Source organism: Anguilla anguilla, chromosome 7 (assembly GCF_013347855.1).
Source record: "Anguilla anguilla isolate fAngAng1 chromosome 7, fAngAng1.pri, whole genome shotgun sequence".
Lineage (NCBI taxonomy): Eukaryota > Metazoa > Chordata > Actinopteri > Anguilliformes > Anguillidae > Anguilla > Anguilla anguilla.
The window spans coordinates 56,501,410-56,515,947 of NC_049207.1; the positions used below are offsets into that span (position 1 = coordinate 56,501,410).

General features: G+C 48.3%; 2 protein-coding genes across 4 annotated transcripts in view; one reads left to right on the forward strand and one right to left on the reverse strand.

The window, feature by feature from the left end:
* Nucleotides 1–2,178, reverse strand: part of inpp4b (inositol polyphosphate-4-phosphatase type II B) — a 200,846-nt gene extending 198,668 nt beyond the window's left edge. The window contains exon 1 of one of the 2 annotated variants that reach the window (XM_035426138.1): nucleotides 1,280–2,177. The gene's annotated coding sequence lies outside the window, so the exon portion shown is untranslated. Of the gene's footprint in view, nucleotides 1–1,279 lie in introns of both variants that reach the window. The other variant, XM_035426137.1, reaches the window with a different exon arrangement.
* On the forward strand, nucleotides 2,079–14,258 carry usp38 (ubiquitin specific peptidase 38). Of its 2 annotated transcripts, none has more exons than XM_035426146.1 (11): nucleotides 2,079–2,177; nucleotides 4,195–4,926; nucleotides 5,511–5,646; nucleotides 6,048–6,177; nucleotides 7,033–7,134; nucleotides 8,097–8,255; nucleotides 8,382–8,575; nucleotides 8,791–8,884; nucleotides 9,328–9,434; nucleotides 10,381–11,716; nucleotides 12,556–14,258. In XM_035426146.1, the coding sequence occupies exons 2-11, from the start codon at nucleotides 4,245–4,247 to the stop codon at nucleotides 12,724–12,726; spliced, it is 3,111 nt and encodes a 1,036-aa protein (XP_035282037.1). In that variant the 5' UTR covers nucleotides 2,079–2,177; nucleotides 4,195–4,244; the 3' UTR covers nucleotides 12,727–14,258. The 2 variants fall into 2 exon arrangements, with proteins under 2 accessions (XP_035282037.1, XP_035282035.1); XM_035426144.1 differs by lacking the exon at nucleotides 2,079–2,177 and adding an exon at nucleotides 2,849–3,427.
* The last annotated feature ends 280 nt before the right edge of the window (nucleotides 14,259–14,538 follow it).

Sequence of the window (14,538 nt, forward strand, 5' to 3'; positions counted from 1 at the left end):
ACCATGGCTGCTGTTATTACAGTCAGAGAGATATCACTGCCATCTGATATAAAAAACGAAGAAGCAATGAAGAGTATCTTCTACTGGGAGATCCCTTTAAGATAAATAAATATGGGCTCCCACAAGATCCAATACCAGAGATATTGGACTGTATATATGACAAACTAGAAATTCAGCTTACAGCATAGCCGTTTCTCTCCATATTGCAGCTGGAATTACATCAGGTTTGTGTTAACCATGCTCTTAAATCAGTTCACTTCTTGCCATCTTATTTTGCATTCAAACAATATTTATATATTTTAATTGCAGCAGGTGCAGCTGTCAGTCTGAGGAATTATAATTGGAAATAATTTGAATGGCTTTATTAAAATAATCCACTTAAGTTATGGTTTCTAAAGAGTCAAAATACCTTATGTAAGGTCAGGTTCTTGACACTGCCCTTTCCTTGGTGTTAATATCAGTTTTGATACAAAATGTTAATTTAACAACAATTCTAATTGAGATGTTAATTAAAATCTAAGGTCAGCTTGCCCTTGAAGAAAAAAATAGCAAGTAATATTTATACAATTATTTTTCTAATAGACTAATTCCTACCAAATTGTCACCAGAGATGCCAGACATCTTCACAAAATCAGTGAGAAATTGATGAGCTGGTAAGAAAATAACATAACTTTTAAAATGCTGAAAATTTCACCTCATGAGTATTAGAAGAATTAATTAGTAAAAACTATTGCCTAGAAGAAAATACAACAAGTCTTACCCCACGCAGCAAAATATTCAGTGTAAAAAGCAACAATTTAATGCTAACAGAGTAGCCTACATAACATGGTCCCAACTGGGCTCATAAACGAGTGTTGATTTAACGCATCATTTTGCCATGCACCCCTTGGAAATGAATGGAAAATGTATTTCATTTTTCAAATACTGTGCAGTAAACCATTTTAATGACGAAAATTAATCAACCAAATTGTTTTTTCCAGACCTGCTATTGCACTGTAATACTGCGGTTAACTCGTTTGCCTGGGAGTCGGACACAGCACGCTGTAAATGAGTCAACACCACACTAAGCCACTGGAGTGATTTATTTCACTTCATGAAAATATTTAGAAATCTGATTATAAACTATGCAGGAGCCTGTGCGAATAAACTGCGAGTTGTTCAGAACAGATTTGTAATCTTGAACATTCCACTTAAAAGGTTTAGGCTATATACACCAGTCATAAATCGACCACTGAGAGTCGGCTATTTAAAAATACCATCGTAGATAAGCATAACTTACCACCCAGTGGTGAAAAGAGGCTAACTAGCCAGTAGACGGTCTTCAGTCCCTTGAGGCAGGAAAAAAGTTTCTGTAACGTAATCTCAAAGTAGGCTACAGACTGGTTCTATTTCTGTAATTTGTACCACGAAAAAGTGTACAAGTACGACTCATATTTCTACGCTGTCGTTTCGATGAGTAGTAGGCTAGCCTACTTGTTTATGACTCTGCTGGGATGTGGGTCACCAAAAAGGCTACCATTATTTCGTACGGTGTAACGTCAAAATAAGTCGACATGTTATTTATTTTTACTTTCATTCTCAACTGGATTTGAATGCACATTCCCAAGCCTCGCTGCGACGTAATAACCTGTAGGCTACCGCGAGGAACGTCGCCTTGTAACAAACAGGCAGCAGCTATTAGACGCTTAGCCGGTTCGACACTCGCGAAACGGCGTGGCTAAATTAGCAGCAACCAGCTGCACTAATCATCAACTATTAAACGATGAACGTTTAACCTCTTTGAGCAGGTGTGCACACCTCGGTGCTGGAGGGTCTATTTGCGTGCTGGTTTTTGTTCCAGCCAATTAGCCTACATATGCTTTTAGTTTCCTGACAGCTCTGTTAGCTGCACAGGTTCGCTCGCGTGAACGAAGATATGATTTGAGCACGTTAAATAGCTAATTGAAAGCAGAAGCTAGCACAAAATCCTTAAACGGATCGATGCCTCATGTCTTCGAGTATAAGGACAGATTTAAAAGATTCACATCGGCTAATAATAATAATAATAGCCTAATAATAATAATAATAATAATAATAATAATAATAAACAATTTACGAGATAAAAGGCAGTAGTCTGTATAGTTTGAGGGGCAACAGCAATCAACATTAGCTTTACCAAAGGAAAGATTAAAAGCCAGGTAAGTTACTCATAGCTGGCCAGGCGGGTGTCACGTTACAATCAAATTATTCTGGAAAGACTGGAAAGTTTAGGTTCTCGATGATCACGCAGCAGGAACGTGCACCTGTTGCTATTACAAGCTATAACGCCGCGTGAGTTCGAATGGAAAATTGTATGAGACTGACGCGGTCGGTAATTTCCTTGTCCTCGAGCCGAGGGCCCACTGTTTTCACTGCCATTCCCATGTTCAGTGGCTATTCCCCATCGACGTATATGTGTCTATGGCTATTCCCTTCCAGCAGAGCTCTTCATAGTAATTCTATTTGGTTACTTATCAATGCAGGATGTAGCCTATAGACATTAGTTCGATTATTAGAATATGAATGATTAGAATATGAATACTGATCTTGGGATAGTGCAACATTATTCGAATAAACATACTGAAAAATGCACACTAGGCTACTTGCATTGAAAATTACGTTTTTATAAATGCAATACGTTTTACAGAGATTAAATTTTAAAAGGTTAAAATCTTGCGACATCTTGCTATATTTTATATACACACCTCAAGAAATATATTCGTTTTTGAATCTCCATCTTAATAACACTATCAACAATTAAACAAAATAGGTTAGGTAAGTCTGAAATGTTGAGTAAAAATAGTCATTTTAATATTTTTGACAAAATCTACTTTCACTGCCTGGATATTACGCTTGTTTAGTAACATCTTAAATCAAGCTGCAAACATACGTTTATGTATTTTTTTATTTAATAAATAAATGGTGTATGGGCGGCTATACATGTTTGACGTACAGATTAAATAAACCTTATATGGTTTCTGCAAAGGGGACGCTTGGCGACCTCAGAAGTCGTAGTTCAGATAGTATAGGCTAGACTACATCATACGGCTACTTCATGGTCATATTGCAAGCATCTAACAAATTATACAAAAGAGTCAAAGACCCAAGGAAGATGATACCATTTAATAGTTATTAAATCTAATAAAATCTACAAATAGCGACACTAACTGGCCTAAAAGTTGTACTCGTTCTAACGTACTGCAGTTATTTCTAGGACTTTTAAGACAGGCATTTTACTTAGACGAAAATATTGAGGTCCTGCCGCTGCTCTGGTCCGGGGTCCTAAGTGACGCTTCTTGTAAGGTTTTTCAATCAGCTGATTCTGCTAAGAGTAAGCAACGTAAATAAAACGGATTATTGACATTTTTTATTGAAGTCTCAACCGAGCCTGTCGGCATGTGTTGTCTTGGTAAGTTGCCGTTTGGGATTGTAGTGTGTGTCAGTCTTTATATCTACATTTCTAATGGCAAGCTAGTTGTCCAGTACCATTTGGCTAACGTTTGGCCTGCTTTGTTTCATTTTCGTAGCTAACACTCATGAGTCATGGTGTACAATGCTAGTTTGCCAGTTAGTCTGCGGGGTCTCCGTGTGAACAGTTGTTTAGTTTACAAGCTAGCTGTCACGATGAAGTGGCTGACCGGCTATTTCAGCTAATTTTCCTACCAATATAAAATCTGCGGTTCTGGATACTCTGCTTACCGCGACTAGATAGCTAGACAGCTACTGTTAGCTAAACAGGACTTGATCGTAACGTAGGCTACGTTACATTCTTGTATAAAAAATAACTTGCTAGCTAAGAAGCTACATACCGCAGTATGACCTGTCAAATCCGAGGAATTAGAAAGTGCTGTAATGTATTATGTGCCTTCATTTAAAAAATGTCTTCAGGTTAAGCTTTTCAAAACGTTCCGTAAAGGAGGAAGAGCCATCAGTCAGTGTGCATTAGCTACTTGCCGACTGTTTAAGTATAGTGGCCTATCAATTTGTGATTAGTTAATATGAATACTGGCTTTAAAAACGTGGATGGAGTATTCCTTATTTATTACAAATTTGAACTAAATAACAGTTGAGCAGTCTCTTATTAGTCTGTAATAATTTTACTGTTTGTTTCAAAATGTGTAAATAATTTACACTGTCCTGCATTATAATGAGTTTGGCTCGTAACCTTCTCGGCAGATGCCGTTTCACATCCAGACTGCACTACTGATGTGCTGTAGACGTTCGCCATGGATAAGATTCTGGAGGCCCTGGTGAGCTCGTCTCACTCCGTGCCAGTGAAGAAGGCCATCGTGAAAAAAGTGGTGGAAGCGGCAGAGAAGGATGTGACGGAGGAGCAGTGCCAGGCTCTCTACAGCCTGACGGCGCGTCTCATTCTCCTGGGAGAGGACGCCTTCCAGCGGCAGGTGGGATATCAGGTCCTGGAGGCGTACGCGCGCTACCACCGCGCCGAGTACGAGCGCTTCTGCAGCAAGGAGTTCATAACGGGCCTGCTGCAGCAGGGCTACGGTCCGCTGGACCGGAAGGACCCCGCTGTCATCGACTACGTGCACAGCTGCCTGCGGCTGCTGATCAGCTGCCCGTCGGTGCTGGATATCTTCGGGGCGATCCAGGTGGAGGTGCTGCGGATGGTGTGCGAGCGGCCCGAGCCGGCCCTGTGCGCGCGGCTCAGCGTCATGCTGTCGGACTTCGTGCAGTGCATCCCGCGGGACAAGGCAGCCGTGCTGTTCTGCCAGCAGCTGGTCCGGACTATGGCGTACTTCCAGTGCTCCGCCACCCGCGAGCAGGACCTGCGCGAGTACGTCTCCCAGGTGACCAAAGTGGGCGCACTGCTGCAGAGCATCTGGAAGGCGGAGCCCGCCACGCTGCTCCCCTCCCTGCAAGAGGTCTTCGCCATCATTTCTTCCACAGGTGAGACTGCTTTTCCCACCTGCGGAGCGCAAACACGTTTCAAAATGGGTTTTATTTCTTAAAAAAAAAAGTATTCTAGAAGGTTTTCTGTCGGGTGGCTCATTCAGTTTAACTGCTCACTCTCAGTGCTGATACCCCTCATGGTCTGGTGTCCTGACCGTGGCAGTGCTGAGGGGGGATCAGCTTCCCCACAAGGCGGCGCTGGCCACAGCAGCTGAGCTGCTGTCCCATTTCAGTGCACTGACTGAACGGCAATGGGTGCAGGCTCCCTTTCAACTACACAAGTCTCTCCTGCCTGATGAAGTGGGAAAATATAAGCAGACTGACCACCCACCACCCCCCACAGCAGCATTATTACTAAACATGTGCCACCTGCTTAGGGACTTTTTTTTGTGTTGTTGATCCAAGCAGTCTTTACGTTTTGATTCATTCAGGAAAAAGCCTTAATTTATGATTGATCTGTCTGATTGATCATAAATCTCTGACCCTGTTGGCCAATGAGGTCTCTTTAATCCACTGACTCTGTTGGCGTTTGTGAAACTGCCAGGCTGGTTGAAGGCTCCTTTCTCGCCCTCGCTCTGCAGACCCTTCGTTTGACCCTTCCATCGCGCTGGCCAGTCTGGTGCAGCACATCCCGCTGCAGATGATAACGGTTCTCATCAAGAGTCTCACCACAGACCAGAACGTGAAGGACGCCTGCATGACCCAGGCGCTGTGCAGGTGATGCTCCTCATCCTCACCTCTCCTCATCCTGTCCTCTTCTCTCTTCTCCTCTCCTCCCCTCCTCTCCGTTTCGCTCTGCGGAACAGTCATCATGTCGGCACGGCCGCCCAGGAAGTGTGTTCCAGAATGTGCCAGCGGTCCACCCTCCGTCAGGGCTGTGAACCCGCGGGTGTGCACGGTCAAGTGTCCCCTGCTGCCCGTTTCCTCACGCGAGCAAAGCGGGTTCCCAGCTCAGGAGCAGGCTGGCGGGGCGCTGCGCTGAATTCAGCACACGGTGGTCTCTGCTGAGTGCTGAGAGGAAAGGCCCGATTGTGCTGTTGCATGATGGGACGGTACTGTATAAAATCAGAAGCTGTGCCCTCTGTGTGCCCGCTCTGTATTAATGCCCTGTGTTGCAGGATGATTGACTGGCTGTCCTGGCCCCTGGCGCAGTACGTGGACACCTGGGTCATCGCTCTGCTGAAGGGACTGGCCGCTGTGCAGAAGTTCACCATCCTCATCGACGTCACCCTGCTGAAAATCGAGCTGGTGCGTAGGCCCTGGGGAACGCCCAGACTGTCTCAGGAAGCGGGTTAGGGTTAGGGAGTTTAGTGCAGTACGCTCTGTAGAAAATGATGTTCTTGCCATTTTGGATGCTATTGGGCGAGTTGGCAGATCTACACATAGGACTGAGTCTGATGTCTGTCATAAGAGAGGACAGTCTGCCCTGTTAGCCTCAGTCATTTAGCCCGCCCTCCTGCCCTGTTACCCTCAGTCATTTAGCCCGCTCTCCTGTGCTGTTAGCCTCAGTCATTTAGCCCGCTCTCCTGTGCTGTTAGCCTCAGTCATTTAGCCCGCTCTCCTGTGCTGTTAGCCTCAGTCATTTAGCCCGCTCTCCTGTGCTGTTAGCCTCAGTCATTTAGCCCGCTCTCCTGTGCTGTTGCACTGCAGCGATAAGGCCGTTGTGACCCTGGACAGCCCTAATTATGGAGCTGGATTTCTGTAGCAGCTTTGAACTGCAAATGCAGTTAAAGCTTATTGGCGCTAGCACACACATTATTTACTGCCTAAAATTGAGGTAGCTTGGGATATAAACATATATAAGGTTAAAATTTAACTTAAAAAAAAGGCTTGCTCTAAATAATTGTAAATAATTGTGCTGATGTATTACTAGATTAGTTGTGGCATAAAAAATGGAAACCGATAGTAATATCTAGAAATCTCCCTGAAATAACTCAAGTGTGAATACAGTCAGATTATAAACGATTGTAATTTCTTCTCTTGTATCTTATCGCATTTGTCTGTCTGTGTGTGCGTGTCTGTGTGTGTGTGTGCGCGCGTGTCTCTGTCTGTCTGTGTGTGCGTGTGTGTGTCTGTCCGTGCGTGTTTAATGTGTGTGTACAGGTATTTAATCGGCTGTGGTACCCCATCGTGAGGCAGGGCGCTCTGGCTGTTCTCTCCCACATGCTGCTCAGTTTCCAGCACTCCCCGGAAGCCTTCCACCTGGTACGCCGTCCTGGACACACATTAACGCTCCAGCGCTAACTCCTGCAGGAGATAGGGTTAGGTCCTGGACACACATTAACGCTACAGCGCTAACTCCTGCAGAAGATAGGGTTAGGGATAGGGGTGCTCAGTTCCTGGGCCTACAACAGATGGCCGAATGACTGGTTAATCTCAATTTCAGTGTAAGGAATGGAAAAAAGGTTATATGTAATGTATACGTTTTTCTCAAACGCATTTCTTCTCAGTGGACACAGTATATACATGTCAATGCTGAATAGAGCAGCATTCAGTTAGCAGATCAATGAAGCCAATCCGAATCAAGAACTAATCATTGAACTAACTCTCAAATGTGGGACTCTAGGACCAGATCTAGAACCCTGTGCACTGGTAAACAGTATCTGGCTATTAATCTCTGTGGATTGCTTGCTTGTATTTTATGAACGCACCTTTGAAATCAGTGCTAAAGGTGGCAGGTAGCAGCCAGTTAAATGTCACCTGGCTGCCATTTGCAGTGTTTTAAAAGTCTCCTCTGCACACCAAGGTGACTGCAATGAAGGAGTAACACTGTGTTCTCCAGGTGCAACCCAATCAGCCAGACTACTGCAGTTTGCATACTGGGTACATTTAGTTTCTTACATTTGTGTGTCTGGCTTGGGTTGACATAACGTGTCCTCAAACGCTGTTTTAATAGTGCAGAGACGCCAGCAGCAGCGCGTTCACATTGGCTTCCCTCTGAAGCCCTGGCCTGGCTCGACACTCCCTGCCGCTGTGACTCTTTGGTTATGAAGACAAAATGGCCTCATGCAGCAGGGTGTTATTTCATGCAAGAGGGGCTTCAGAGAGTCTCTTTAATACAGTACCACCCTGCCAGCTGGATCCTAGCACGGCCTGTCCTGAGTGAGACCATGCGCTGTGACCTGCTGACTGACGCCCCCCCCCCCTACCCCCCCCCCCCCCCCCAGGTGGTCCCGCACATCGTGCCGCTGGTCCAGACTCTCAGGAACGACGGGCTCCCCACCAGCAGGGCGTTCCTGCTGCAATTCACTGACCTGGTCCACTGCATGATGTACCAGTACTCCGGCTTCCCCGACCTCTACGACAGCATCCTGGAGGCCATCAAAGTAAGGCTGGCCCGCGGGAGAGAGCCGTGTTTACATCACGCCATGTTTAAATCGCAGGATGTCTAAATCACACCATGTTTAAATCGCAGGATGTTTAAATCACACCATGTTTAAATGTCTTTGCAGGAGCTGCCCAAACCGGGTGAGGAGAAGATGAAGCTGATTCTGAACCAAAGTGCCTGGACCTCGCAGTCTAACTCGCTGGCCTCCGGGCTGCTGAGGATCACTGGGAAGTCCGAGACGGGGAAAACGGGCCTGATCAACCTGGGCAACACCTGCTACATGAACAGCATCATTCAGACCCTCTTCATGGCCACAGAGTGAGTCGCCCGTGCCCCTGGGGGGGCTGCTGCAGGCTTCACACACGTATATGTACATTTAAATGTATTTACCTGAAGTTTACTTTATGCTCACTGTCAATGTATTCCAGTATATTTTTCGGCATTTTAATGTCGGAATCCTGTAAATTTATGTATGTTTTAATTCTGCAGTTTGCTGTATATACATATTTTTCAATGTTTGTCATTCTTTGCAGTTTCAGGCGATCTGTATTGTCCTTGAATCTCAATGGCTCCAATACTCTGATGAAGAAGCTCCAGCTCCTGTTCGCCTTTCTAGCACACACTCAGGTCAGAACCTCCCACTTCCTGTTAGCCTGTCTAGCACACACTCAGGTTATTGGGTGTGATGAATCATTTGCACTCCAGGCATTACCTGTTAAGTGCATCTTTATCTGATTCCTGCCCACACATTTTAATTAAAATGCCATTTTTATAGGCCTTGCATAATGAAGTAATGCTGGGAATGTCACACCATATATTTTTATTTTAAAGGAAATGAAGCAGTTTAATTTTTACTGTGTTGTTTTAAGAGGGCTCTGAGCGTCGTAAAGCTCTATTTTAGACCACATGCACGGGGAATGTTTGGCGTGGCTGAGGAGACGGTGTGCTGGAGAAGTCCATAAACTCAGTGAAGTCCTCAGAGCCCTTGTAAACGTGGAGGCGGGTTTGTGTGCTGCTGCAGGCGATGTTGACGGTGGGGGGGGGGGACGCCGGTTTGTTTTCTCTCTCAGAGAGCGGCCTACGCTCCCAGGAACTTTTTTGAGGCCTCAAGGCCGCCGTGGTTCACCGCAGGGTCCCAGCAGGACTGCTCCGAATACCTGCGCTTCCTATTGGACAGGTGACCGTCTGACCTCACAACTCCCACAAGCCACTGCTCCGTCCCAGGGCTTCATTACAGACCCGTCAGTCCGCTCCGTTTAGAGACAATCTGGGAAATATAAAATTAATTGTTGATTCATTTCCAAATTAAGTATATTGAAATTAAACTGACCCCAACCCTGATAAGGAGTTACATGTTATATATTTACAGGTTTTAGATCATGGATGCTTTGTTAAGAGGAGAGGTGATTGGGTCATGCTCTGTAAAGAGGAGATCTGATTGGCTCATGCTCTGTAAAGAGGAGATCTGATTGGCTCATGCTCTGTAAAGAGGAGAGGTGATTGGACAGGGGTAAATAATGGCGGGTTAAAGCTGCATGCATATGCCAGAGCCCGTTGCTGGTTGCGCAGGTTTTTGGTGTCGAAGAACAGGAAATGCTTGCTATCGCCCAAAATCAGTTCTGCTGCACATAGTTAACGCTTCTGGCATGAGAACAAATGAACTTCAGTAGGAAGGACCTGAGTGAGTTAGGACTTGTTCCTGAGCTTTGGCTGAGCCGCACCATGCAGTGCTGATGGGTTATTTACGCTGTGACTGCTGTGTGTGTCTGTGTGTGTCTGTGTGTGTGTGTGTGTGTGTGTGTGTCTGTGTCTGTGTCTGCGCGTGCGTGTCTGTGTCTGTGTGCGTGTGTGCGTGCGTGTGCGCGTGCGTGTGTCTGTGTGCGTGTGCGTGCGTGCATGTGTCTGTGTGCGTGTGCGTGTGTGTGTGCGTGTGCGTGCGTGCGTGCGTGTGTGTGTCTGTGTGCGTGTGCGTGTGCGTGCGCGTGTGTGCGTGTGTGTGTCTGTGTGTGTCTGTGTGCGTGCGTGTGCGTGCGCGTGTGTGCGTGTGTGTGTCTGTGTGTGTCTGTGTGCGTGCGTGTGCGTGCATGTGTGTGTGCGTGTGCGTGCATGTGTGTGTGCCCCAGGCTGCACGAGGAGGAGAAGACAATCCAGGCGTTTCGGCTGGCGAAGCCGGCGCTGGTGTCCCCGGAGGCCAGCTCTAATGGCACCAGCGGGGCGGTGGTGCCCCTGCCGGACGTCCCACACCCCCAGGACGTCCCGCGCCCCGCAGAGGGCCCGGCCGAGAGGGAGGAGGACAAGGAGACGCTCATCGAAAAGATGTTTGGCGGGAAGCTGTCCACGGGCATCCGCTGCCTGCAGTGCACCAGCGTGTCTGAGAAAGAGGAGCCGTTCTCCGACCTGTCCCTGGCCTTCTGCCCCCCCGCCACGCAGCGGGCCCCGCCCGAGGGGCCCCTGCCCGAGGGGGGCGCGGAGGGGGGCAAGGGGCCCGGCGGGGGCCACCAGGGGCCGGTCAGCGGGGGCAGCGAGGCCTCGGAGGCGCTCGTCAGGGAGAAGCAGGCGGGGCTGAACGGGGCTCCGCCCCCTGCCGACCGGCCGGCCCAGGACCCGCCCCTCTCCGTGCCCGACCTGATCAACTACTTCCTGGCGCCGGAGATCCTGGACGAGGACAATAAGTACTACTGCGAGACGTGTGGCGCGCTGCAGCGGGCGGAGAAGACCATGCAGGTGGTGCGGGCGCCCGAGTACCTCATCCTCACGCTGCTGCGCTTCTCCTACGACGCCAAGTTCCACGTGCGCCGCAAGATCCTGGACAACGTCTGCATCCCGCCGGTCATGCAGCTGCCCGTGCACCCCCGGGGGGGGCGCTGCTCGCCCCCCGCCCTGCAGGTGGACTCCCCCGACAGCGGCGAGAACCTGGCCAAAAAACTCAAGCCCTCCGGGATGGAGGAGGCGGGCAGGAGGCGGGGCCAGAGAGAGGAGGCCCCGCCCCCGCCCTCGGCCCGGCCGGTGCCGTACGTGCTGAGCTCGGTGGTGATGCATTCTGGGATGTCCTCCGAGAGCGGGCACTACTACTGCTACGGCAGGAACGTGAGCGGGTCGGACGGGGGCGGGGCCCCGGGCCTGCGCTCCAGGGCGAGCGCCGAATCGCTGGACGGTACGGAGGCGGACCTGGCGGTCTGCGGCTCCCTTTCCACGCAGGAGGCGGAGCTAGCGAACCCGCCCGTCAGAGACTGGTTCCTCTTCAACGACAGCAGGGTGACCTTCACCAGCTTCCCCTCGGTGCAGAACGTGACCAGCCGCTTCCCCAAGGACACAGCCTACGTTCTGATCTACAGGAAGCAGGAAGTGAGGTCGCTCCAGGCAGGAAGCAGCCCCAACGGCCTGCGGCTGAGCGCAGAACCGCCGCTGCAGAAGGAGCTCATGGACGCCATCACCAAGGACAACAAGCTGTTCCTGCAGGTGAGTGTGAGCGTGCTCGGAGAATCCACACCTGGGGCCCGAGCTCGGAATACCCTCACCATGTGACCAGCCTGCATACGCACCCCGCGAGGTCACGGGCAGGGCAGGGTAAACGCAGACCCCCCCCCACCCGTTAAGCAGGGCAGATTGGGGGGGGGCGGGGGGTTTTCACCAGGCCTGCAGTCACTGCACTCCACAGTCATCCCGTGCTGGTGATCCTCACACCTGTGATTGGGCCCATTGCCTTTGTACTCCCGCCCCACAGAGCTGTCTGTCAGCGGCCGTCTGAATGCCTGATTAATGCAGCCCATTAAGGGCACCAGACCACGTAATGTTTCAGCATTACAGAGGATTCCTCATTCAGTAGATTTAAGCTCCTACATTCACAGTAACTCTCAGCTGAAGTAAATCATTCGATATCAGGCATGCCTGCATTTGACAGGCTGTGCTCTGTGCGCTAAGTGCAGTTAGCTTAGTGAGGACAGTGGCTGGTGGATCCACAGGATGATCATTTATACATCACGCATTCTGGGGGGAAAAAAAACTTGTTTCCTTGCTGGTGCATCCTCCAGGAGCCTCCTAGCTCCTCCAACGAGCATTTAACGGGTTGGAATGCCCTTTAAAAAATATGTGTATATGTGTGTGTGTATATATATATTTATATATAGATGTATAACATGAGTTGACCAAATTACCTTCAGATTTCTAAGTGTAATTCAGATTTTTCAAGTGCGATGAATAAAACAACCACTAGAGGGCAGTGTGACAGAAACAGACCCTCGGTTGACTGTTGAGACTGGAATGCGCTGATGCCCCTCCCCCGCCCACCTTGTGTGCAGGAGCAGGAGCTGAACGCTCGCGCCCGGGCCCTACAGGCCGCCTCCGCGTCCTGCTCCTTTCGCCCCAACGGCTTCGACGACAACGACCCCCCCGGCAGCTGCGGACCGTCCGGCGGGGGCGGGGGCGGGGGCGGGGGGGGCTTCAGCACCGTCAGCCGGCTGGTGTTCTAACGGCGCTGGAGTGCAGCAGGGGGAGCAGCTGCAACACTGGAGACGCCGGGCATGCCAGCCACACCCCCCCCGGCAGCCCATCCCCCCACAGCGCCCCCCGTCCCCCCCACGGGCACCGGGGGCTGGGACACTTACAGAGACTCTACCTCTTGCCATGCCAAGCGGTGGATGTTCAGAGTACCTGCTGTTCTGTTCTGCATGTACTTACAAAGATGTGCTAAATTTCAGTTTGACTCTTTTTCTTTTCTTTTTACAAGACAAAACATTTTGGCGATTTAAAAAAAAAAAAAAAACAACAAAACAAAAAAAACTTTCTCTCGTTCATTGCCCATCTGGACAGTAATAAGACACACAAAGCATATCTAATGCAATAATTTTATACTAGGATGCAATACACACTTTTTTTTCTGATTTCATTAAATTAATTTGAATTGCTGCCATTGTGCATGAAATCCATAGATGGAATCAACTTTTAAACAACTTGAAATGTACATACAATTTTTTTGGTCAAAATGTGATTAAGTGCTGGTATATACAATTCTAAATTTTTAAATTGCATGCTGAATGTTTAGATTTAACTTTCCTATAACAGGGTTTGGGTTAATATTATTGATAAAGATTATTGATATTACTTAAGTTATTTTCCCAGTTCAGGGAACAGAGTTCATTCATTGTTCATTTAAGATTTTATGTGCCTTTGTAATAATTTGTCCAGATGGTGACACTTTGAGAATTGTCATTTTTACAGATTCTGAGAGACGGCGTGCTGTACAGGGGCCACGTTTCGTGGACCCCACACTTTCCCAAAATGAGAAGTGAAGAGTGTTCTGTCATCCCCCAGTGGTTCTGTTCTTATTTATGGTGTTCTGCATACATGTTCTCTGGCTGTCCGTCTCCTATCCCCAGCCCAGCCGTTCACCACTTACCCACTGGGGGACAGACTCGGGACTGCTAACTCTGCTTTATTTTAGCAGATGATTAAATCTTTCTGATATACTGAAAGAGGCTTTTGAGCTGTCATGTGAGAATATGCAGTGAGAAATCTGAAAGCGCTTTAGTTCACTCAGCCTGATTTAGAAGGTGGGCGCGCTGTTCTGGCCGTATTTTGAAGTGCGCGCGCGCCCACTCTTTCCACCTGACCCTGTCGGCTTATTAAGGAATCAGAAAAGAAAAATTCACCTGCCAAGTCTCCTTCCACGTGTGTGTTCCATTTCTTCATTTTCTGAGAGGCTTCCAGCGAATTACTGATGCCGTGTGACAGGCGTCCAATTTTATCTAGGCCTGGTGTCCGTCCAGGACTGTGCTCGAAGGTGCCAAAGGGATGGGTCGAAGATACAGAGGATGCGAATTCTGCCTGGCGGTCTGCCCCTCTCACTGACGGCCAGTGAATACTTAATCCACGTCTCCGAAATTATATCACGTGGCCTACGTGGGACATTCAAGCAGTGGTTGCATTTTAAGTTCAAGTCCGTTATTTATATTGACTGAGTACCAAGGTACACATGGTGTGGTTATCCGTTTCAATAAATAAACACCTAATAATTGCTATGAAAATGCCATTGCCACGAGGCTACAGGCTACCGTCGATCCCTGAGTTTATTTCCTAGAAAGGTGTTTTGGGGGCTTGCTACTTGTGTTGCTATGGTAATAAATATTCTGTAGAGTAAAGAGGACAGACTGGTGGACTGTGTGTGATATAAATCAACATTATGCGATTTCGCAGGGCCCTTAGGAAAAAAAAATCGGTAGCCTATACGCCCGTACACAAATTTGTTGTTCTTCAGACATGCTTTAATTTTAGAAACATATAAA